The sequence below is a fragment of the Quercus robur genome, chromosome 4, assembly GCF_932294415.1.
Source record: "Quercus robur chromosome 4, dhQueRobu3.1, whole genome shotgun sequence".
Lineage (NCBI taxonomy): Eukaryota > Viridiplantae > Streptophyta > Magnoliopsida > Fagales > Fagaceae > Quercus > Quercus robur.
This window is the reverse complement of record NC_065537.1, coordinates 57,301,680-57,328,369: the sequence shown is the minus strand read 5'-3', so window position 1 is coordinate 57,328,369 and position 26,690 is coordinate 57,301,680. Positions and strand designations below refer to the sequence as shown.

The window sequence follows — 26,690 nt, the reverse complement described above, 5'->3', positions numbered from 1 at the left end:
TGATGCTTTGAAAAGAAGGGGCATTGTTACCTTTAGAGACGAGGAAAAACTTGAGATTGGAAAATTTATTTCATCAAATCTCTTAAAAGTAATAGAAGAATCAAGATTTGCAATTGTCATTCTCTCAAAAGACTATGCATCTTCTACACAGTGCTTCTCTCAAAAGACTATGCATCTTCTACACAGTGCTTGGATGAACTTACAAAAATCATTGGATGCATGAAAGATATAGGAACAACAGTTCTACCAATTTTTTATGATGTTGATCCATCTAATGTACGGAAACAATTGAGACCTTTTGCTCTAGCTTTTGCAAAACATGAAGAATGTTTCAAGGACTACATAGAGATGGTGCAAACATGGAGAATTTCCATGAGAGAGGTTGCTAGTCTCAAAGGGTGGCATTTACAGGATAGGTAATCCAATTTGACATAATTCTTTCTTTTAAATATTCAAATAACACTCCTCTCAGATCAAAATAATAATAATAATAATAATAACACTCCTCTCATATATAGCCTTGTTTTGAAACTTAACACGCATAAGTGTTTGTAGTTCGTTTAATTGTCTTGAGCCAATTAATTTTCAATCAACATAGTAGGACACTAGGTTTTTACTTTTTTTTTTTTTTTGGTCCTATTTAATGCCTACCATGACCTCCACCAGACCTTGCAAAAGTGGGAGTTTTGTGCACTAGATATGACCTGAATTTAATGCTGGTGTAAACTCACCACATATTATGCTCTCTTAATTGCAGCCTTGAGCCAAAAATTATCCAAGACATTGTGAGAGAATTATGGTATAAATTGAGTCATGCATTCTCAGGTGAAGACGTGGGAAGAATAACTTCAGAGGCTTTATGGTCAAATGATGTTTTTCTCAATTTTAGAGGTGAGGACACCCATAACAGTTTCATTGGCCAACTACATGCGGCCTTGAAAAAGAAGGGCGTCATAACCTTTAGAGATGATGAAAATCTTGAGAGAGGAAAATATATATTAGTAGAGCTCTTTAAAGCAATAGAAAAATCGAGGTTTGCAATTGTCATCCTCTCAAAAAACTTTGCAACTTTTACTTGGTGTTTGGAGGAACTTGCAAAGATCGTTGAATGTATGAAAGAGAAAGGAATGATTGTTTTGCCAACTTTTTACAATGTGCATCCATCCAATGTACGAAAACAGACTGGAACCTTTGCTCAAGCCTTTACTGAACATGAAGAACAATTTAATGAGAACATAGAGAAGGTGCAAATGTGGAGAGATGCATTAAGAGAAGTGACTAATCTATTTGGGTGGTATGTACAAGATAGGTAATCGGTAATCCAATCTGACATATTTCTTTGATTTAAACATTCAAAAAATATATTTCTTATCTTTGATCTTGTTTTGAACCTTAATCAAAACTACATAAACGTACATAGTTCTTTCAATTTTGTCTTGAGACAATTAATTTACATTTTTTTTGTTTCATTCAATAGAATAGAACATTGAATTTCTACTTTTTTTTTGGACCTATTTATTGTCAATTTAAACCAATAGCATGTTATTATCTCTTCATTGTAGGCTTAAGTCATACATTGTCCAAAACATTGTGGAAGAGTTATGGCATAAATTGAGAAATTCATTCTTAGAAGATAACAAAGACTTCGTAGGAATAATTTCTCGATGGGAGAAACTCGTGTCATCTTTGGCTATAGGGTCAAACAATGTTCACATCATAGGGGTTTGGGGGACGGGAGGGATGGGTAAAACAACTCTAGCAAGAATTGTTTTTCGTATGGTGTCTAATAAATTTGAAGCTTGTTGTTTTCCTGATAATGTTGGTGAAGTTTCTAAAAAAGATGGTCTAGTTCCACTACAACATCAACTTATTACTCAAATTTTGGATAAAAGTATGAGTATGCAAGATGTTGATATAGGAGTTCTCATGCTCAAGAATAAGTTATGACATACAAAAATTCTTCTTGTTCTTGATGATGTAAGTGAATTACACCAACTAAAAAAATTAGTTGGGGAGCATGATTGGTTTGGTCCAGGGAGTAGAGTTATCATAGCAACAAGAGATATACATTTGCTAGAGATGCATGAAGTAGATGCAATATATGAGGTTGAACGATTGAATTATGATGAAGCTTTACATCTTTTTAATTTGAAAGCTTTTGGAAAAGAGAATCCTATTGAAGATTATCTACAACTATCCCAAGCCTTTGTACATTATACTAATGGCCTTCCTTTAGCCATTGAAGTTTTGGGTACCTTTTTGTTTAATAAAAGTAGATATGAATGGATAAATGAATTACATAGGCTCAAAAAATTTCCTAAAAGAAACATCCTTAATATACTTCAACTAAGCTTTGATGGACTACAAGCAATAGAGAAGGAAATTTTCCTAAATATTGGGTGTTTCTTAAATCACAAGAATCAAGAAAGCATCATGAACATACTAAATTATCTTCCTCTTTACCCTAAAATTGGATTAAGGGTTCTTATTGATAAATCTCTCATAAAATTGCATTACCAACAATTATGGATGTGTAATTCAGTACAAGAAATGGCTAGGGACAAAGTTTGTTAGGAGTCCCTTATAGCTGGGAAGCGTACTAGATTATGGTTGTATAAAGACATTAACGATATGCTGACATGTAGGGATGTAGCTATGCTTGGACCAAGGGGGGCAATGGTCCCCCCTAGCCCAATGAAAAAAATCAAAATATAAAATATATAAAATGTGGTTTTGAATTTTCATGCTCTATTTTTGTTCAATACTTCCCTGCTTTCACAAAAAATACACTTCATTCAAATTTTCATTAAATCTTATTCTTTTTGTGAGTTTCTATTTGGGTTCTAAATGATTTATGAAATTTATCTTAAAACATTTGCATAGGATAGTTGCAGCTTAAGTGTTTGACGAAGTTCCCCAAAGAAGCTTGGAATAAACACACACACAATATATATATATATATATATATATATATATTCTTTTATAAGTAGCTTGGATAAAAAAAAAAAAAAAAAAATATATATATATATATATATATATATGGTAGTCTTTGGGTTAATCTATAGCTACGATATGAAGATTTAGAATATAACAAATTTTTTAAGCATTTGGGTTTGAGTTTATCTCGCCCCCTCTCACTCGAAATCCTAACTCTGTCCCTACTGACATGAGATACAGTATGATGTTATACTTAAATAACATGAGAAAATACTTTATTATATTTGTTGCTTTAAGAAAAGCATTTTAAATTATAATAGTTCTATGCTTTTCTACTTACACTAATCCCTTTTTCCTAATTATTTAGGGAACAGAGGTGGTTCGAAGCATAATATTAGAATTGTTTGACCCCAAATTGGCATATTGGAATCCTAAGTCCTTTTCAAGGCTGAATTATCTACAAGTGCTCCAAATTCATGGTGTTAAACTAATGCATGATCCCAAACATCTTCCTAATAGCATAAGATTTTTTTATTGGAGTTGGTACTGGGCACCCTTCAAAATCTTTGCCATCAGATTTCCAATCAAATGAGCTTCTTGAATTGTAGCTACATTGAATGACTTTGGGAAGGAACAAAGGTAATCTAGGAACCCTTATACAATTTTATTTTATTTTATATTTTATTTTGGGATAATTACACTTTACCTATTTGTGGTTTGTCTCTAATTTGACTTACCTACTTGTGGTTTCATTTTTAACACTTTACCCACCTGTGATTCCCTCTGTTACTTCTCTGTTACCCACCTCTAGTGCAGACGTTACTCTAACCTATAAACTCATCAAAAATAGAACCTAAAGCAGATTAAACACTCCTCACTAAGGAAGAACGAAGAACAGAGTACTCAAATCAATAATAAAACATCTAAATCATCCAAAATAACCAACAAAGCTATAAACTTCACAATCAAAGCCACCTTGTGCGTCGAATCACAACTAAAAATGCAAAGTGTTACTAATCGATCAGACCAACAAAACCCAACCTTTGTGCTTCTATAAATTCTAGCCAAAATCATCAAACTATAGATCCTCAACAAACCCCGAAGAAAACCCAATCCAAGTGACCATCTGTGCTTCTCTCTCTTTCAGATTTGGATCGATCAGGCCACTCGATCACTACCGATCTGGGTTTTCAACCATGGGTTTAAAGAGAGAGATAAAGATGATGAGTTGGAGAGAGAGAGGAGAGAAGACCAGATATCAAGAGCTTGAATCGAGAGAGCCTTAAAGATCTGGGTTTTCGGCCGATGGTGGCGGTAGTAGTGGTGTAATCAGTGTTCAACTTGTGATTTGGGTTTTCGGCTGTCGGATGTGGTGGCAATGGCTTGAACCAAGAGATAAAGCTTGATTGAGAGAGAGAGACATCCAACGGTTTGAGAGAGAGAGAGAGAGAGAGAGAGAGAGAAATCCAGGGGCTGAGAGAAAACTTGTTTGAAAAAATTAGATGCTTTATTATTGATTTGGTTTGATTGTTATTGTGTGATTGGGTTATAGGACTTACACACGGGACCGTCACATGAAATTAATTAAAGCAAACTTTAAGTTCACCAATCACATGGTGATACTTAATCACGTTGTAGATTTGGGTATCTCTAGACTTTCTCTTACTATAAACAATGAAGAAAAATAAAGATATTTCCGAGTTGGCATTGCGTTGAGCCCAATTTTTTCTTTACAAAGTGCTTACTGTTTTGTTTTGATGTCCTACCTTTCTCCTTGAAAGTTCTATTTGGTGCTTTTATAACATGCATATTTTCTTTTGGTGCACTTAAGATTTAAGAATACTAGATGCAAGTGAAATGAGTAGATCATGAAAGTTGGTAGGGCCACATGATTTGATGTTTATATGAAAAACGATACCTCATGTGCAGAAATACCTCTTTTTGAAGCCTCTCATAGAGACTTGGTAATGTCAAGATAATTAGCTTTCTATATAGAGAGGTAATGACAATATATATTGCTTGGACCTGAGAATAGGAAAGCAACTCATTCATGTGAGTGGAAAAACATAGATGAATCTAGAAAAAGCAAACCCAGCACTTGACCCGCTGCATCTTTCAGATGCAGGGTTCACAAGCTGAGATGCATGTAGCATTGTTCAATTGGTCTTGGATACTGCAGGCTGAAGCTGATTTGCTAACAGATAATGGTATGGATGAAGTTAACTTGGCAAACATGGTTGATAATATCCTTTATAGGAGACTGGAAGTATGTGAGTTTTCCTTCAAGACCTTCAGGATTTTATTTATGAAACAAATGTAGGAATTCAAATATTTGGAAACATAACCGTATTGCAACATATACAAAACAGGGGGAAAAATGCTGAAATTTAATAGGTACTCATCAACTAATGGTGCCCCACTGTTGATCAAATAATGTGGTTTATTCTTGCATTCTTCTGCTTATGCTATGGTGATTCAAGCCCTTAGGACTTGAGCCACAACCATAATCAGGAGGATCGCAACAGAGAGAGGCAATGATGATCTAATTTTTTCCTCCATCTGCTCCTTGTTTCCTTCTGTGGGATTGTTACTCTTGGGAGGTTGAAATAGCTCGTTCACTAGAGACAGAAATTTCACAAATTTTGCTTCTGTTCCTTCCCGAATCCATATCAATATACGTGTAGCCAAGCCTGGTTCTTCATTAGAAATTAGAGGCCTTACATAATTAACTACATGGATAAAATGAGAATAAGTTAGTTATAGAAATGAGAAAGAAATTATAGGAATATTCATGTTATTGGTTAAGTGATCAAATCTCACATAGGATAATACTAACTAGAGTAACAAGTGGTAATAAAATTTTGTTGGATTAAACCCTCTGGGGTAAGCTTTTGAGTTAAGTTGTTGTTCCAACATGTTATCAAGCCCTCAAAAAAAGACCCTAAGATGTTACTCTCAACTTCCACAAATCCAAAATCATAATCCAAACCCGCATTAAAAAAGAAAAAAGAAAAAACCACTTATTGCTCTAAAAAGCACTTCTAAAAACCACTGCCAAAGTCTTGAACAAGACACACACACACACACAAGTAAAATCCTAAGATCCAATGCTCCGAGTTTTGTTGATGCCTTTCATAAGGGCTTCTTCTTAAATTCATTCATTGACCAAGCCTTGAACAATAATTTTCAAACTCTTAAATTTTATAGCAGCAAGGGCACAACTGTTTTGTCTCTTTTGTGATGTCAAATAACCACAACCATGTTTCTTCCCATAGTTCTATTCCATTCACCTGTTGGATGTTTTCATGCTACAAGTCCACTCCAAAGTTGTATTTTTATTAACATATATGATAACACCACCACCAACACATAATATCCAAAGGCCATTTAATGGTTGAGATGGTTCTAGAGAAATGAAACTCCCATGAGAGTGAAAATCACATGCAGAGTTTCTCTAGAAATGAGAGGAGATAGGGATCAAATGGCCTAAATACTCAAGGCATTTTTATACACCCTTATACCCAATCGGAGAGTTGTAACTTTAGGAACAAACACAACCCTCTGTAGAGTCATATCCATTCACTAGAGAAACTAATTGCATTGGAAGTTATCACCACTCTTCTTCTCTAGGAGACAGAGTAGGAAATTTTATATGAGGGAATGCCACAACTGTTGTGGTGTGATTATCCCCTCCAATACCAACATAGATGCATCTAGCCATAAGACAGACAGTATTTTCCAATTGAAAAAGTCACTTGGCCAAACAAATAAAAGAAAAGAATTCATTTCTTGTGCATCTATTAACACAAACCAAATATGTGATGAGAATAGTGAAAACCTGCGTAGGGTGTCCATTGAAACTCCCGAACTAACGTGTTCCTCAAAATCACATCCCAAACAGCTTTATCAGATGCTAGAGAAACCACTAGTCTCTGCATTCAAGTTAGATTCCTTAAAGAGACATACATTAGCAGGAAAAAGATTCCTACTGTCTGTCTAGAGAAAAGAAAAACAAAACATACCAATTTTTAAGTATTTGAAACCCATTATTTGATTTATATATGGTTTTTTGAATTGGAAAAGAAGTTTGCATAGACGAAATGACATTGTCCTTACAGTTGAAACAAGTAAGAGTCTAAAGATAAAAATAAACATAGATCCAAACATAACATCGGCAAAGAAGAGAAGGGGGATGAATAGGAACAAGGCGTTGGGAAATTTGGTAAGGTACAATCACTTCTGAAGGACTCATCTTTGAGCCAATCATGTCAGAAATGCTTTTGGTAAAACAATTTTCAAATTCTAAGATTATCAAAAGGGAGAATTGGACCTTGACCAAGTTTGAAGAATGCTCACATTAAAGTCAAAACCAAGAATTCACCTTAACAGTGGGATGTGTTAGCAGCAATCGAAATGTATCACAAAGCCATCTGATTCCCTGAGATTGCAATAGTTTTGGATCAAAACAATCCAATTTCTGCTCAAGCCATTTCAACTCTGACCCAGAGAAGAATTTCCAAACACTGTTTATGAATGCAATCTGATCAGAAAAATTGTAGTCCAAGCTAAGGGTAGTCTATTTTTTATGGAATGTATATTGAGACAGTGTAAAGGATTTATACAAGTAATAAAAGCCAATTATCCTTACAATCACCTTGGTATTGTTTTAAAACTTATCCAAGACAAGTTAAACTTGAGAAATAGAAGTTGGTGCTAGAACATAAATGACTTATCAACTACTGGAATCATTCAAAGTGACATCATGGACACAAATTTTTCCAGCAGAAAATTCAATTTTTTAGAATGCTTCTTTCTGAAGTTCTATCTTGAACAATAAACCATGGTTTTAACTTCTAATAGGAAAGTTGCCCAGACCAATCTTAATAAAGTTACATGATACTGCTTAAGAATGGAGATATCCTAATTTGGTATATGGGATCTTGAGCACAGATAACCTAATTTCACAATGTAGCAGACCTGGACAGCAGCTAAAAGCTGCAGAAAGATCCGAACTGAGAGTGTATTATTAGGTAAAAATTATATATTATATGTTTCATAGCACTTCAAAATTTTTTCCAATTTGTATTACATACTAATTAAAAAATTAAGCTGAGTCATCAGTCCTGCCCATAAATGAGCTCTCTTATTTTGTAAACTATTTCCAAATAAGCCAAATTAGCAACCTAAAAATTTAATTTCAATAAGAACTTAAAGTAGTCTTCCAAATTGAATCATTAGGACTAAAAACTTTTAACAAAAGGATCACCAAAATAGAGATAAGGCAGTGATATAGTTGATTTTTTTTTTTTAATTTTTTATTAAACTGGCATTAGAATTTAGATGCAGATTTTTCAATATTACAAAAATAGAAAACATGCATAATCACAAAAAAGAAGCATAATTGTACCACTACTACTACTTCTACTCACTTTTGGAGGTCTCTAATTAGAAAGACTTTGGGTCCCTCAACATCCTCCATAATCTCCGATTTTTTTTTCTTAATTACTGTCGTTGAATGAAATGAGTGTCCGTTGGGGTTTCCATCTCGGTGAGATTGTTCAAATAGAGAGTCGCTGGTCTGTGGCGGGACATCCTCCGTCGCTCGCAGCCATTCGCCATAAGGACTCTCCTCCCCCACCTTCAGTTTCGTGGGCTTGCATGCTTTTGCCTCATGACCAAGGAGGCCACAATGGAAGCACAGACCACATAGCCGTTCGTACTTGAAAGCCACCCAAACCTTATCACTGAGTACTGGGGCTTCCCGGCGTATCGGCTTGTCTAAGGGCACGTCAACTCTGACCCGGAGAAACCTTGCCTGGTCTGACGCAATGGCTTTCCAATCTACCTCAATGACTCTACCAATTCCTTGTCCAATATCTATCCCTGCTTCCTTGTTTATCAGATCGAAGGGTAGTCCCCACACTTGCACCCACATCGGAACAGTTTGGAAGTTAACCGAAAAGGCCGTCATTCCTTTCTCCCACCTTCGCAGTAATAGGATATGATTTTCGAAACTCCAAGGACCATTGTTAATAACCCACTTCAATTGGCTTTCCATTGAGAATTTAAACCGAAACAGTCCGTCCCCAACATCTGTAATTTTTACACCGTTCCATGCAGAGCGTAGATGGTTTTCCGCAGCTCTAAAGTTGATGAGTTTGGTCGTGTGAAACCTTCCTAGCAAACTGAGGGACCAGTCTTCTAGAGTTTTCTTGCGATGCTTTGGATGAACCATGATCACCTCATCTTCCTCCGCTGTCAACCTAACCCTCAGTAAACGTTCTATAAAATCCGAGTCCATGCTGACAAAACAATAATCTGAAAAGGATAGACAGTAGAGTAGGAGGAAAGAAAAAAAAGAAAGGACTCACCCTGTGTGAGAAAGAACGACTCCTAGCAAACTTTATAATCGTGACAATAATTGTGACAACAATTGTCACAATAATAATAGTAAAATTTAATAAAGTTTCCCACTTTATAAAACATGTTCATAAAAATAAAATTGCTTTTCTTTCCCTCAATTAAAAACACATATCTCTTCAAACATGAAAATAAATAAATTTATGTACAAAGGCGATGTGGTTGGAATCAAAGGGTCTTTCCTTGAAACAAGAGATTGTAAATGAGCTTAAACTTTTTTTTTTTTTTTTTTTTTTGAGGGAATACAATTAGCTTAAATTGAAAGTCTCTTATTCTAATCGAATTCCACATTCAATAAAAAAATAATTGGTGTATGCTAAAAAAAACAATCATCATATAATATGTTCATATCTAACGGATCTTTTAGATACAAAAGACAGTTAGATTTGGAATTGATTATTTTTTTTTTGGCTAAATTCGTTTAAAGTATAATATATATATATATATATATATTTATATTGTATGGACTAGATTTGTGCCTAGCCCAAAAGGTAAATGTACTTAGGCCCAAAAAGCCCAAAAGCAATGAATTTATAGAGATGGTTGAATGGGCTAAAATGAGTTGGATAACAAGTAAAACAGGCTCAAATGACTAGAATAGAAAGATAGATTGAATTAAACTAAGGAAAATTGTCCTCGTCTTAGTCCGAGGAGATTAGTTCTTATATAGTTTTCACTAGTTTGATTACAAGTTTGATTCTTGATTGCTACAGTGTTTCTCCATTGATTTCTCAATCCTCCCTTTGTCAAGGGTCCCTTACATTATATATCTCCCCTCCAATAATCTTGACCCTCCATTTGTTGATCATCCAAGCCACTACTCGAGTACTTGTCGCATCGGACATCCTCTCTGGCCCTCTGTGAGTTGGGACAGCCAATACAGCATTGTTCAGGGGTCTTCTCCACATAAATGTGGCTAGAAAGTTAGTTGCAGAACATTTAATATGGTGGCAGCAGCTTTCTCTTAGATATTTCCTAGCTCCCATTCTTCCAGTACGTTCGTAATGCACACCCCTATCAGTGGAACTTCCTGGAAGGTTACTTTGAGTGATAGAATATGCATTCGATCTGTGCTTCGTTTATCCGAGGAGACACTCCTCCTCGGACCACCTTTCCCAGCCTTTTTGTCTGCATGCTATTTATGGGATTCTGAGCTTAACACCTTCATTACTATTTATTTATTCTCGGACCAATAAACGTCCTCGGTCAAGGTCCAAGTCCCAATATATAATTTTGAGCCCTTATCCTTACATATATATTTTTTAAATGAGCTTTTTAAAAATTGAGTATATAAAAAAATTATTATTAAGTATAATATCTATTAGTATTACTAACATTTTTTTTTCAAAAAAAAAAAAAAAAAAAAAAAGTAATACTAGTAAGAATGACAAAAGTGTCCCACCTTCCTTGGACCGACATGTATTACAAGTTTTCTCCTTCGGAAGAAATGATAAAGGTGGAAATAGGTTTTAATAACCCACACCAGACTGTATTATACTGCTTAAAATATATTATATACGATTTAGTCATTTCTATACACATGATTTTATAATCTAATTTTTATACATATTCCTAAAACACTTATCCTCTCTCTTTTAGCACTTTCATCGTCATCCCTCTATTTTTTATTGTCTTTGCGTCGTCAGTGTTAAAGTCATCTTTAATGAGGATGACAAGATATTTCTACTATGCCTCTGCCCAACCGCTTCCGTCTCAAAGAAGGAACGTGATGGAGATAAGACACCCATGATCTGATCATGTCTTTGTTTTTTACTATTAATAATTAATGGTACTTGTATTAATAATCATATCTTGGGGAGTGGAAGTGCTAGTGATACAATGAAATTAACTTAATATTAAAAAATGCATAATTTTGGTTAGATTATTTAAAACATATAAAATTACAATATGCTCTCTCCTTATGCTTTTTCCCTTTTCAATATTAAATAAATCTTTTTCCCCCCTTTATGAATGCACTTTATCAGCAAACTTGCGAATTAAGTTCTTATATTCTTTCTAAAAAAAAAAAAAAAGTTCTTTATATTGGTCCCATAAGAATATGTCAAACACTAAAATTCAACATCACTGCTAACATTTATACAAGTACACAACCCCATCAAATCAACGTTTTTCTTGTGTTAATGCTTTGCCTTAATCAATTCCATTCAATTAATTCTAAAAAGAAAACAAAAATCCATTCAATTGAGTTTGGGATTGGGATTGGGATTGGCTCAAAGTTGTTAATAAATATACACCATGAATCTATTTTTGGTACCAGTCGAACTTCCTTCTCATCATATTGGCAAGCCACAGTCGTCTCTGGTGTATAGGAAAGTTTTTAAAACCAACAAGTAATTTATAAATTTCTATCCAAATGGAAAGTTATAAAATCTTTTGGTCTTAAATTAAAAAAGAAATAGGACCATACCTTTCCTTTGTCCAAACTCCAACACAGGATTTATCCATACTCCAACACAGGATTTAATCATTTACTTAAAACAGTAATCTTTATAGTGAGTGAACATTATTATTACAAATAACTAGTCGCTAAACCATATGATGCACGAGATAGTTAAATAAAATTGAGTTAAAAATGAAGGAAAATAAATAATTTAGTTCAAAATAAAGGTTCAACTAAAAAATTGGTAAAAAATACAATTAATTTTTACTTTCTTTGAAATTGAACAAAGTAATGCAAATTCAGAACCAATAACCCAAAACCAAAGAAAAAAAAAAGAAGAATCTTCACTTTTGCATAGTAAGAGCATGCAATTACAAAAGGCAAAACCCACCCACACTCCAAAAGGAGAAAAAAAGGGCACTTAGATTTGGGCAAAAGTGACTTTTATTTACTCGAAATCATTGGCTGAAACTATTTCACTTAAAATTGTTCATATGCAGGTTTAAAGAAAAGAGATGAGACTCTAGAAGGAGGATGCTTGGGTGAAGATTGTTAGGTGAATGATCTCAAAAATCATATTAGTGTAGAATATATTTATGTAATGAGGTTTATTTATATGTAATAATTTATAATAGAAAATAACGTTAATTTATATGTAATATGAAGTCGAATAGATTTGTTGGTGCAAAAATGAATGTAGATTTTGCATAAAATTCTCTCATTGCCTTGATTTTTTTTTTTTTTTTTATATAAAAAAAATTACCATCTTTATTTTTATGTTTTATTCTCTTTTTTATTTTATTTTATTTTTTCTGGGCTAATTAGGCTCTTATTGATATTTGATTTCCTTTAAGCTCATATTCCCTGTTAATTAGAATTTAGAGGTGCATGTTTGAGAAGAATAAAAAGAATAGATGGGATTCTAGAATGATATTTATGTTAAAATTTGAAAATCCTTTATTTTTTATGATGGCATAATAGTGTTTTAGGTTTGACTATAGTAGATAGCATACTTGAACCTAAGAAGTCACAATTATTATTTTTTAGACCTTAACAGTATCAAATTGATCTCTTCAATTTTTGGGAAATTATTCTAAAAGCCTTTCTAAGAATTTAGATTCATTTATATTAATTTATCTTTAATGCAGTCACACATTTGTTTTATCTTTGTTATTATAAATATAAGTAATTTTAAATTTAACTATCCCGTGCATCGCATGGATTAGCGACTAGTAATAATAATAACAATAACACTCCTCTCATATATAGCCTTGTTTTGAAACTTAACCCGCATAAGTTTTTGTAGTTCGTTTAATTGTCTTGAGCCAATTAATTTTCAATCAACATAGTGGGACACTAGGTTTCTACTTTTTTTTTTTTTTTTGGGTCCTATATAATGCCTACCATGACCTCTCCCAAACCTTACAAAAGTGGAAGTTTTGTGCACTAGATATGATCTGAATTTAATGTTGGTGTAAACTCACCACATATTGTGCTCTCTTAATTGCAGCCCTGAGCCAAAAATTATCCAAGACATTGTGAGAGAATTATGGTATAAATTGAGTCATGCATTCTTAGGTGAAGACATGGGAAGAATAACTTTAAAGGCTTTATGGTCAAATGATGTTTTTCTCAATTTTAGAGGTGAGGACACCCATAACAGTTTCATTGGTGTGGCCTTGAAAAAGAAGGGCGTCATAACATTTAGAGATGATGAAAATCTTGAGAGAGGAAAACATATATTAGTGGAGCTCTTTAGAGCAATAGAAAAATCGAGGTTTGCAATTGTCATCCTCTCAAAACACTTTGCAACTTCTACTTGGTGTTTGGAGGAACTTGCAAAGATCATTGAATGTATGAAAGAGAAAGGAATGATTGTTTTGCCAACTTTTTACAATGTGGATCCATCTAATGTATGGAAACAAGCTAGAACCTTTGCTCAAGCCTTTACTGAACATGAAGAACGATTTAATGAGAACATAGAGAAGGTGCAAACGTGGAGAGATGCATTAAGAGAAGTGACTAATCTATTTGGGTAATATGTACAAGATAGGTAATCGGTAATCCAATCTGACATATTTCTTTGATTTAAAGATTCAAAAAGTATATTTCTTATATTTGATCTCGTTTTGAACCTTAATCAAAACTACATAAATGTACATAGTTCTTTCAATTTTGTCTTGAGCCAATTAATTTACAATTTTCTGTTTCATTCAATAGAATAGAACACTGAATTTCTACTTTTTTTGGGACCTATTTATTGGCAATTTAAACTAATAGCATGCTATTGTCTCTTCATTGTAGGCTTGAGTCATACATTGTCCAAAACATTGTGGAAGAGTTGTGGCATAAATTGAGAAATTCATTCTTAGAACATACCAAAGACTTCGTAGGAATAATTTCTCAATGGGAGACACTCATGTCATCTTTGGCTATGGGGTCAAACAATGTTCGCATCATAGGGGTTTGGGGGACGGGAGGGATAGGTAAAACAACTCTAGCAAGAATTGTTTTTCGTATGGTGTCTAATAAATTTGAAGCTTGTTGTTTTCTTGATAATGTTGGGAAAGTTTCTAAAAAAGATGGTCTAGTTCCACTACAACAACAACTTATTACTCAAATTTTGGATAAAAGTATGAGTATGCAAGATGTTGATATAGGAGTTCTCATGCTCAAGAATAAGTTACGGCATAACAAAATTCTTCTTGTTCTTGATGATGTAAGTGAATTACACCAACTAAAAAAAATTAGTTGGGGAGCATGATTGGTTTGGTCCAGGGAGTAGAGTTATCATAGCAACAAGAGATATGCATTTGCTAAAGACACATGAAGTAGATGCAATATATGAGGTTGAAAGATTGAATTATGATGAAGCTTTACATCTTTTAATTTGAAAGCTTTTGGAAAAGAGAATCCTATCGAAGATTATCTACAACTTTCCCAAGCCTTTGTACATTATACTAATGACCTTCCTTTAGCCATTGAAGTTTTGGGTTCATTTTTGTTTAATAAAAGTAGATATGAATGGATAATTGAATTACATAGGCTCAAAAATTTCCTAAAAATTTTTTACTCTTAGTCTACTTAATTCAATTCATCCAAATTATTTTTCACAATGCTTCAGTTCCAATGGCTCCACTCACCAAACTTTTGTCTAAGTGAGCGTAGATAATGGATGAATTGTTCCTCCTTGTCTCTCTGTTGTTAAGCAAAGGGGGATTTTCCTCCTTGTCTTCAGCAGTAGAAGTTGTCTGTCCCTTCTACACAAATGAGTGTTTTGTTTTGGAATTGTTCTTTTGTCTCTCTAGGGATATCAAGAATATCTGTGGAGCTTGTGGGGGTTCTTTTGTTGTGGGGTTGGGGAAACACTTTTCTTTCTGTGATGAGTCTACTACTCATTCTACGTTGAAAATATGGAGGAAATCACTGATACTTGGTGAAAAGTGCCAGAGCAACAATTTGGACCTACTCTCAGCCAGGAAAGGTGAAATGTATGTGCCTGGGCATTATGAGTGAAATCAGTCTTGCCCAACTGGGAGGAGTACGGCGGAGACTAGGAAAAGAGGGAGGAACACAGCAAGCTCGGTGGAGGAGGGCAGTGCTGACGTGGTGCATAGGAAAGTTTCTTCAATTACAACTCATGAAGTAATGTCCTTTTTACTGCTGCCCACAGCCATGCAGCTGGTTATGGTTTCAATGCCTACAATTATTGAGGAATTAGTGCTGCATAAGTCCACGTTTGTGGCAAAAATAAATAATAATGATGAGTTATTATTGGCTCGGATTGTTGTACCTGATATGAAGTCTAACAACTAGCTAGCACAGAATCTGAAGTGTAATGCAATCAATAGTCCAGCTAAGGTAAAGATTTTTTTGCCACCTAATCCATGCAATCCGGAGCCAATTAATGCAGCAGTTGATGACACAATTATTCCTAAGAATCCTGGAGCTTGCTGCATTTTTCCTTCAACGGATACAGGCGAGTTGATTCCAATTAATACCTCAGATCAGTCAGTAAGGTCCAATCAATTCCTAGTAGTGGCTACACTGAAACCTATCCTGCGGGTTCTGCAAGATGCTCGGTTTGCATAAGCATCTTATGTACGTTCAATTCCTCCAAAACCTCCAGACCGTGGCAGCCTTGCTCATCAACACACGGGGTGGACTCCTCCAGTCAATCACATGTTCAAAGTAAACTTCGACAGAGCAATTTTTAGAGAGGAGCAGAAGGCAGGTGTTGGGGTAATTATAAGGGATGAGCATGGTAGGATTATTGCATCCATGGCAGATAGTATGTCTCTACCCTTTTCTGTTGATGCAGTGGAGGCTTTTGCAGCCAAGGACGCACTTAAGTTCGCTCAAGAGCGTGGTCTATCAGCCATTGTTCTTAAAGGTAACTCAAAGCGCACTATTGATTCTCTGTTATGCGAGGACGTATCCCTAGCAGACATTGGACACCTCATAAATGAAGCAAAGATGTCCGGTATTGGAGTGGGAATACTGGAGAGTAATGGAGCTATTTTGGCTTCTTTCTCACAAAAAATCCCTCCAGCATACAAGGCTGAAGAAATTGAGGCGTTGGTAGCCCTCAATGCATTGTCATTTGCGTTGAGTTGGGATTTTGTAGTACTATCCTTAAAGGTGATTCTCTTGGACTGACTCAAATTATGAAGTCAGAAGAGCATAGCTTATCACCAACGGGTTTGCTGACTGAAGATGCGAAAATGCTTGCTAACAGTTTTGTAAGATTGTTGTATTCTCATATTAAGAGAAACAACAATGGGATTGCTCATAATCTAGCTAAAAATGCTTTATGCATACTAGATTTTCAAGTATGGATGGAAAATGTCCCATCACATATTGTTTCGATTTTACAATTCGATGTAGTTGAATTTCATTAATAAAATCCATTAGGTTTTTTCTCAAAAAATAATAATAATAATAATAATAATAATAATTCCTAAAAGAAACATCCTTAATATACTTCAAATAAGCTTTGATGGACTACAAGCAATAGAGAAGGAAATGTTCCTAAATATTGGGCGTTTGTTAAATCACAAGAATCAAGAAAGCATCATGAACATACTAAATTATCTTCCTCTTTACCCTCAAATTGTATTAAGGATTCTTATTGATAAATCTCTCATAAAATTGCATTACCAACAATTATGGATGTGTAATTCAGTACAAGAAATGGCTAGGGATAGAGTTTGTCAGGAGTCCCTTATAGCTGGGAAGCGTACTAGAGTATGATGTTATACTTAAATAACATGAGAAAATACTTTTATTATATTTGTTGTTTTAAGAAAAGCATTTTAAATTATAATAGTTCTATGCTTTTCTACTTACACTAATCCCTTTTACCTAATTGTTTAGGGAATAGAGGCGGTTTGAAGCATAGTATTAGAATTGTTTGACCCGGCCAAATTTGCATATTGGAATCCTAAGTCATTTTCAAGGATGAATTATCTACAAGTGCTCCAAATTCATGGTGTTAAACTAATGCATGATCCCAAACATCTTCCTAATAGCATAAGATTTTTTTATTGGAGTTGGTACTGGGTACCCTTCAAAATCTTGCCATTAGATTTCCAATCAAATGAGCTTGTTAAACTTTGCTTAAATAGCAGCTACATTGAACGACTTTGGGAAGGAACAAAGGTAATCTAGGAACCCTTATACAATTTTTATTTATTTATTTATTTTTTTAAGTTTCATTAAACTATAAGACTTTGTAGAAGCTAATTGTTTTAAGGTTTTTTTTTTTTTTTTTTTTTTTTTTTCCTCACTTTTGCAGTCTTTTGGAAGGTTGAAATTCATTTTATTAAAAAATTTTCTAGAACTTATTGAAACCCCAAATTTCAGTGAAGTCCCAGTTCTTGAGAAATTGGATCTTGAAGATTGTATAAACTTATGTAAGATTCTAACATCAATCAGTTTTCTTAAAAGGCTTACTCGTTTTAATCTAAAAGGTTGAAAAAATCTCAGAAATCTTCCAAAAAAGTTTGCAATGGAGTCTCTTGAGATTCTTAATTTTTCTGGTTGCTCAAAGGTAAAAAAAAAAAAAAAAAAAAAAAATTCCTGAGTTTGGGGAAAACATTAAACGTCTATCAAAGCTTTACTTGGATAGCACTGGTATTACAAACTTACCTACATCAATTGGGAATTTAACAAGTCGTGCTTCATTGAGTGTAAGAGATTGCAAAAATCTTATGTCTCTTCCTAGAACTTTTTTTTTTTTTTTTTTTTTTTTTGAGAAGAAATACTTTGCGTTTTATTAAGAAAGGCCCTTCAAATCAGCTTGGAATACATCAAAAATGTCTGGTGAAACATCTTCCTCCAAACTAATATATAAGGATAGGAAAGCGCTCTTCTTGCTAAAGCATGAGCCACTTTATTACAATGCCTTAAAACATGTGAAAACATATAGTTTTGAAGACATGAGGCAATGTATTTAACATCTTCAGCTATGTGACCAAATTGAGCTAAGGAGTGATTATTGCTTTGGAGTGCTTTGATGAGAATTGTAGAATCCCCTTCAAGAATAACTCGGTTTACCCTATCACTATTGCAAACTCAGGAGCTCTTCTTGCAGCAAGTGTCTCCACCTCTAATACTGTTGCAGGTAATGGTATTTGCTATGAAAGTGAAGCCAAAACCAGCCCTGCTTCATTGCGTATGACAACTCCAATTCCAGCCTGGTTTTCCTTGCTAAAGAGTGCACCATCAAAATTTATTTTGACATAATCTTGGTCTGGAGGTCTCCAACATGAAGCCGGGGTAGTTGTAGGAGGTGATGTGGGATTGCCCTCTCCTTTGCTTGCTCCAGAATTTGAGAGGGCAACAACACTTGTATTCCAAGGCAACAATTATTCCGCTGGTGCCATATGGTCCATACCACCATCGAAAATAAAGCAGGGTTTTTCTGTTCAGCCAAGATGACACTCATAATATCAATAAAGCTTGAGCATTACAGCAGCTTTGCTTGTTTCCACTGTGGGCATTTACTCCATAAGTCTGGGAATTTCGGGCAGGAGTATAAGGCATGAATCACGTCCTCACTATGACTTTTGCAGCAATCACAGGTGTCATCATCAGTTATTCTTCTTCGAACCAGGTTTGATTTCGTTGGCAAAGAATCTTTACATGCTCTCCACACCAAATTCTTTACCTTCGAGGGAACATTTAATTTCCAAATTTCCTGCCACAAAGGTTTCATTGCTTCTGGATTTGAGGGACCGAGTTGCTGATTTTGGAATTCTTTCTGCAGAAACTTGTACCCTGATTTCATTGTATACTCACCCGTGGGGTTGTGTGGCCATGTCAAAGTGTCTTGCTGCTGCATTCTGGGCAAGGGGACGACTTTCACTTTGGCTACCTCAAAGTCCATCAAATAGTAGTCCAGCAAGTCTTCTCTCCACCTACAATTCACTTGATCAATGAAAAAAATGACTGTGAAGTTTCCTGCACCGTGCCAACATGGAGATAATACCCTATTCATGTCAGTCCCTGATAGCCAATTATCTCCCCACACCCGAACAGTTTCCCCTCTTCCAATCCTCCACACTGCCCCTCTCCTTATGACTTCTCTACCTTTGATGATGCTTTTTTTAATATGAAGTCACTTGAAAATCTTGAACTTTCTGGATGCACAAAGCTTAGCAAACTATTAGAGAACTTGGTGACAACTAAAAGTGTAGAGAAGTTTGATGTGATTGGAACATCTACAAGACTTATATGTTCTGCAATTCCCTCTAGCTTGGTACTGACTTCTCTATCGGGATTGTGTTCTTTGACCCATTTGGATATAAGTTATTGAAATCTCAATGCAATCCCTGATGGTATTATTTGCTTATTCTCTTTAAAACATTTAGATCTAAGTGGAAATCATTTTGGTTGCCTTCCGGAAAGCATTGCTTAACTATCCTTTTTGATATATTTAAGAGTGGAGAATTGCACGACTCTTCGATTGTTGCCAATGCTTCCATTAAATATTGGTCACATTAATGGATATGGTTGTACCTCTTTGGAAACTATTCCAGATATATTGCAACCAAATTCTTCAATTGAGCAAAGACTATCTTTCTGATTGCAGTAAACTGGTTGACAATCAAGACTTCATTGACATGTTTTTTGCAGTGATAAAAAAGCACCTTATGTTCGTTCCGAACAGAACTTCCTCAGCATTAGGGTCCCTGATATGGATGGCAGTCCCGTCAGGGACCTACACCTTTAGGTCTCTTTCTCTCACTCTCTCTTTGTCTTCTTTGGCTTGTCAAGGACTAACAGTCATGCCTTAAGTTCTTCTCAATATCTTGTCTTATATGCTTAGTGCATATGACATTGTTATTCCCAGAACTGCAATTCTAGAATGGTTTAGCCATCAAAGTATAGGAGCTGAAGTGAACATAAAAGAATCTTATTCTCAATTGTATAATGAGTGGATGGGGATTGCTGTTTGTGCTGTATTTTTGTTCTTATCACAATCGCAATTCACTTTTTTGTTGGTTGACAACCAATGGAAAGCGCTTATCTTCTGCTCCAGCCATTGGCAATATTGTTGTTTTATTGGATCATATTTGGCTACTTTATTTGCTTCCTCAATTCTACCCCGAGGGAGAGAGAAAATCATTGTGGGGATGTGATTCGAATGGATTCAATTGGATTAGCATTTATTTTGGAACTGGCCCATACTTGGAGGTGAAGAAATATGGGTTGCGTATGGTATACAAGAAAGACATTGAAGATCTCAATCGAGCTATAGCTCACAGTAGAAACAACAGCATCATTCCTCATAAGGGCTTGGATGTTCTCCCTCAAAATTTTGACAATTAAGTGGTGGAAGCAGAAGGTAACAAAGCCAAGGAAACCTGTCATGATTATGATGGAGTTGGACCTAGTGGAGAAGGAAGCTCTAATGACCTACAATAGCCACAAAGGATTGAAACACTCAAAATTTATGGCCCATGGTGACTCTGATTGTGAGGAGTACTTGGAATGTGGTGAGGAGCTCAATGACTGGCAGGAATCTAGTGAAAGTGACTTGGAAGGTTAAAGGAATGTGAAGGGTTCAAAAATTCTCTAAGTCAATGAATCCAAACTAATTCCTAAATTTTCTTTTGATTACCTGTATGTCATTGTCTTTTTTCCTAATCCTAGTTTTGTCCATTGCTGCATTATCTTTTTTGCTTTCCTTTGGCATATACTTTTCTAAATTGTATTTATTGCTAGCTACAGATTAGATTTGTTATTGGCACTTATTCCAAGAACCGCATCATTGAAAATTGTTGAACTTCTCTTTTTTTTTTCTTTTTTTTTCTTTTTTTTTTTCTCATGATTACCTTGCACTCGCTTTTTTTTTTTTTCCCTTCATAATTAAAGTTTTGTTGGTAGCAGCATTTTATTTTTTTCCTTTATTTTAGACACATTGACTTAATTAGTTATAACTTCAAAATATAATTTTGCTAGCTGTGCTTATTGGCACTTATTCCAACTCATTCATGTGAGTGGAATAACAAAGATGAATTTACAAAAAGCAAACCCAGCACTTGACCCGCTGTCTTTCAGATGCAGGATTCTCAAGCTGAGATGTATGTAGCATTGTTCAATTGGAGTTGGGTACTGCAGTCTGAAGCTGAATTGCTAACAGATAATGTAATGGATGAAGTTAACTTGGCAAACGTGGTCAATAATATCCATGAAAGACGACTGGAAGTATGTGAATTTTCCTTCAAGACCTTCAGGATTTTATTTATGAAAAAAAAGTAGGAGTTCAAGACCTTATTTGGAAACATTACTGTTTTGCAACATATACAATATAGAGGGGGAAAAAGGCTGAAACTTAATAGGTACTCATTAACCAATGGTACCTCCCTGTTGATCAAATAATGTGGTTTGTTCTTGCGTTCTTTTGCTGAAGTTATGGTGATTCTAGCATTTTGGACTCGAGCCACAACCGCAATTAGGAGGATCACAACAGAGAGAAGCAATGATGATCTAAATTTTTCCTCCATCTGCTCCTTGTTTCCTTCTGTGGGATTGTTACTCTTGGGAGGTTGAATTAGCCCCTTCACTAGAAACAGAAATATCTCAATGAAATCAAATTTTGCTTTTGCTCCATCCCAAATCCACATCAATTTACGTGTAGCCAAGCCTGGTTGTTCATTAGAAATTAGAGGCCTTACATAATTAACTACATGGATAAAATGAGAATAAGTTAGTTATAGAAATGAGAAAGAAATTATAGGAATATTCATGTTATTGGTTAAGTGATCAAGTCTCACATAGGATAATACTGACTAGAGTAACAAGTGGTAATAAAATTTTGTTGGCTTAAACCCTCTGGGGTAAGCTTTTGAGTTAAGGTGCTGTTCCAACATGTTATCAAGCCCTCAAAAAAAGACCCTAAGATGTTACTCTCAACTTCCACAAATCCAAAATCATAATAGCAAGAAAGATTTCTATTTTATCCAAACCCGCATTAAAAAAGAAAAAAGAAAAAACTACTGATTGCTCTAAAAAGCACTTCTAAAAACCACTGCCAAGGTCTTGAACAACACACACACACAAGTAAAATCCTAAGATCCAATGCTCCGAGTATTGTTGATGCCTTTCATAAGGGCTTCTTCTTAAATTCATACATTGATCAAGCCTTGAACAATAATTTTCAAACTCTTAAATTTTATAGCAGCAGAGGCACAACTGTTTTGTCTCTTTTGTGGTGTCAAATAACCACAACCATGTTTCTTCCCATAGTTCTATTCCATTCACCTGTTGGATGTTTTCATGCTACAAGTCTACTCCAAAGTTGTATTTTTATTAACATATATGATAACACCACAACCAACGCATAATATCCAAAGGCCATTAAATGGTTGAGATAGTTGGTTCTAGAGAAATGTAACTCCCATGAGAGTGAAAATCACATGCAGAGTTTCTCTAGAAATGAGAGGAGATAGGGATCAAATGGCCTGAATACTCGGGCTTTTTTATATACCCTTACACCCAATCGGAGAGTTGTAACTTTAGGAACAAACACAACCCTCTGTAGAGTCATATCCATTCACTAGAGAAACTAATTGCATTGGAAGTTATCACCACTCTACTTCTCTAGGAGACAAAGTAGGAAATTTTATATGAGGGAATGCCACCTCTGTTGTGATGTGATTACCCCCTCCAATACCAACAGAGATGCATCTAGCCATAAGACAGACAGTATTTTCCAAATGAAAGAGTCACTTGGCCAAACAAATAAAAGAAAAGAATTTATTTCTTGTGCATCTATTAACACAAACCAAATATGTGATGAGAATAGTGAAAACCTGCGTAGTGTGTCCATTGAAACTCTCGAACTGACGTGTTCCTCAAAATCACGTCCCGAACAGCTTTATCAGATGCTAGAGAAACCACTAGTCTCTGCATTCAAGTTAAATTCCTTAAAGAGACATACAATAGCAGGAAAAGATTCCTACAATCTGTCCAGAGAAAAGAAAAACAAAACATACCAATTTATTTTATTTGAAACCCATTATTTGATTTATATATGGTTTTTTGAATTGAAAAAGAAATTTGCATAGACGAAATGTCATTGTCCTTACAGTTGAAACAAGGAAGAGTCTAAAGATAAAAATAAACATAGATCCAAACAAAACATCGGCAAAGAAGAGGAGGGGGATGAATAGGAACAAGGCGTTTGGAACTTTGGTGAGGTACAATCACTTCTGAAAGACTCATCTTTGAGCCAATCATGTCAGAAATGCTTTTGGTAAAACAATTTTCAAATTCTAAGATTATCAAAAGGGAGAATTGGACCTTGACCAAGTTTGAAGAATGTTCACATTAAAGTCAAAACCAAGAATTCACCTTAACATCGGGATCTGTTAGCAGCAATCGAAATGCATCACAAAGCCTTCTGCGTCCCTGAGATAGCAATAGTTTTGGATCAAAACAATCCAATTTCTGCACAAGCCATTTCAACTCTGACCCAGAGGAGGATTTCCCAAGCATATTACTGTTTATGAATGCAATCTGATCAGAAAAATTGTAGTCCAAGCTAAGGCTAGTCTATTTTTTATGGAATGTATATTGAGACAGTGTAAAGGATTTATACAAGTAATAAAAGCCAAGTATCCTTACAATCACCTTTGTACTGTTTTAAAACTTATCCAAGACAAGTTAAACTTGAGAAATAGAAGTTGGTGCTAGAACATAAATGAACTTATCAACTACTGGAATCATTCAAAGTGACATCATGGACACAAATTTTTCCTGCAGAAAATTCAATTTTTTAGAATGCTTCTTTCTGAAGTTCTATCTTGAACAATAAACCATGGTTTTCAAATTTGTATTACATACTAATTAAAGAATTGAGCTGAGTCATCAGTCCTTCCCATATATGAGCTCTCTTATTTTGTAAACTATTTCCAAATAAGCCAAATTAGCAACCTAAAAATTTAATTTCAATAAGAACTTAAAGTAGTCTTCCAAATTGAATCATTAGGACTAAGAACTTTTAACAAGAGGATCACCAAAATAGAGATAAGACAGTGATATAGTTGATTTTTTTTTTTTATTAAACTGGCATTAGAATTTAGATGCAGATTTTTTAATATTACAAAAATAGAAAACATGCATGATCACAAAAAAGAAGCATAATTGTACTATTACTACTACTTCTACTCACTTTTCGGGATTTTTCCCATCATCCACCATAACTTCAGTGCGTTCAACAACCTCCATAATTTCCGAATTTCCTTTCTCAATTACTGTCGTTGAATGATAGGAGTGTCCGTTACCCGAATGATAGGACTGTTGGGGTTTCCATCTCGGTGAGAGTCGCTGGTCTGTGGCGGCAGGGGCGGAGCCACATAGTGGCTTGGGGGGGCCCCGGCCCCTGCAAAAATTTTTGTTTTTTCCATTAGAGTAGGTAGAAAAAAAAATTGGGCCCCCCAATATTGGACAGCCGGCCCCCCATGCCCAATTCTCCTAAGCCCAGTTTTAGTTTTAGGCCTTATCACCTTATGTAGTCCAAATAAAACAAGTTGGCCCGCTCAAGTCCAAACACTAAAAACAAAACTTCACTTTCTCTTCATCTCAAAAAATCCACCCACTGACCCACGGAATCCTTTTCTTTACTTCTTATTCTTTTGTTTTGTCTTCTTTGATACACTTTCATTTGCACCGGTACTGTTGCCCACCTACCAGCCCCCAAAACTCCAGTCCTCTGTACTCACAGTCCGAAAAAAAAAAAAAAAAAAAAAAAATAAAAAATAAAAAATAAAAAATAAAAAAAATAAAAAAAAAAAAATCTTGACCAATTTTTTCTTTCTTCATCAGCTTTAGTTTTGGAACTTGGTGACTGGTGAGTTTTCTTTTCTTTCTTAAGCATTAGACATTCATCTCTTTTTAGTGTCTTTTTTTATTTTCTCAACTATCTACACCTAAATATTCACATGCTCTTTATATTTTTATAGATTTTTAGAGAAATGCATGATTGAAGGCATGGGGAGATTGTTTGTGATGGGTCTTGAAGGAAAGATCTAAAGTTGGAGGTAGTCAGGCAGAGGCAGTAGGCATTGCCACACGGGTGACCCATCTTTGCACTTTGTGAAGACAAAGTTTCTAAGGTAAAATTGTTTTGATTTATTACCTATTTTTGATTAGTTAGATATCATGTGGCTGTGGATGTGGCCGTGGGTGTTGTTAAATTGTTTGGTTTTGTGTACCAATACTTGTGTGTTTAATTTTTGTTTTTGTTTGAGGGGTTATTATTAATTAAAGTCGTATTAAAAATGGGTTGTATGTTTAAATTATAGTGGAAATTTTGTTTTTTCTTGAGTATGAATAACATCCATATAACTAAGTAAAAATTTCTAATTAAAATTTTATTTTTTAAACTTCTTTTCAGGTTAATTTTTTAGTCATATTCTTAAAGCTAAAAGAATTATGAGCAAACGAAAAACAATTGATGCATTCTTTAAGAAAAAAGAAGTTAGCAATTCAGAAATTAGGACACTTGTGGCTGTAGAAACAAATGTTGATACTTCGATACCTGATGAACACCCTGACCTCTCCAAATGTTCAAGAATTCAATCTGAAGAGATAGATCGTGATCCAGGATCACGTAAACAAATATGTGAATTCCCTATCAACAAACAAGATGAAATCCGACGAGCTTATCTCAAAGAAGGTCCATATCAACCTAAAAATATAGACTATCCATACAACGATGATACTCATCGTCGTCAATTTCAACCTTCATGGTTCGAATTGGCCCCCCCATGTAAAAATTCCTGGCTACGCCCCTGTGTGGCGGGACATTCTCAGTCGCTCGCAGCCATTCGCCATAAGGACTCTCCTCCCCCCCCTTCAGTTTCGTGGTCTTGCATGCTTTTGCCTCATGACCAAGGAGGCCACAATGGAAGCACAGACCACATAGCCCTTCGTACTTGAAAGCCACCCTAACCTTATCACCTTCCGGACTCAATACTGGGGCTCCCCGGCGTATCGGCTTGTCTAAGGGCACGTCAACTCTGACCCGGAGAAACCTTGCCTCGCCCGAGGCAATGGATTTACAATCTACCTCAATGACTCTACCAATTCCTTGTCCAATATCTATCCCTACTTCCTTGTTTATCAGATCCAAGGGTAGTCCCCACACTTGCACCCACATCGGAAGAGTTTGGAAGTTAACCGAAAAGGCCGTCATTCCTTTCTCCCACCTTTGCTGGCTTTGCAGTAATAGGATATGATTATCGAAACTCCAAGGACCATTGTTAATAACCCACTTCAATTGGCTTTCCATCGAGAATTTAAACCGAAACAGTCCGTCCCCAACATCTGTAATTTTTAGATCGTTCCCCTCCATCTTCCATGCAGAGCGTAGATGGTTTTCCGCAGCTCTAAAGTTGATGAGTTTGGTCGTGTGAAACCA

The 26,690-nt window shown here is 35.2% G+C and overlaps 3 protein-coding genes across 14 annotated transcripts in view; 1 reads left to right on the top strand and 2 right to left on the bottom strand.

Moving 5' to 3' along the window:
• The window catches only part of LOC126723088 (nuclear pore complex protein NUP62-like), a 124,447-nt gene that overhangs the window by 13,669 nt on the left and 84,088 nt on the right, over positions 1-26,690 (top strand). The gene's annotated exons all lie outside the window — the stretch shown is intronic.
• LOC126723089 (uncharacterized) overlaps positions 5,205-26,690 on the bottom strand; it is a 91,274-nt gene continuing 69,788 nt past the window's right edge. For 2 of the 5 annotated variants that reach the window (XM_050426361.1, XM_050426359.1), the window contains exons 2-6: positions 26,223-26,478; positions 8,367-8,674; positions 7,319-7,460; positions 6,776-6,869; positions 5,205-5,666 (exon numbers count right to left, since the gene is read on the bottom strand). In XM_050426361.1, coding sequence (XP_050282318.1) covers positions 5,413-5,666; positions 6,776-6,869; positions 7,319-7,460; positions 8,367-8,674; positions 26,223-26,478 — 1,054 coding nt within the window. In that variant the 3' untranslated portion in view covers positions 5,205-5,412. The remainder of the gene's footprint in view (positions 5,667-6,775; positions 6,870-7,318; positions 7,461-8,366; positions 8,675-26,222; positions 26,479-26,690) is intronic. The other 3 variants (XM_050426362.1, XM_050426358.1, XM_050426360.1) reach the window with 2 other exon arrangements.
• LOC126723090 (uncharacterized) lies at positions 21,322-24,609 on the bottom strand. Its single transcript, XM_050426366.1, has 4 exons — positions 24,441-24,609; positions 23,621-23,768; positions 23,053-23,173; positions 21,322-21,950 (listed from the first exon to the last, which is right to left on the bottom strand). The coding sequence occupies exons 1-4, from the start codon at positions 24,494-24,496 to the stop codon at positions 21,337-21,339; spliced, it is 939 nt and encodes a 312-aa protein (XP_050282323.1). The 5' UTR covers positions 24,497-24,609; the 3' UTR covers positions 21,322-21,336.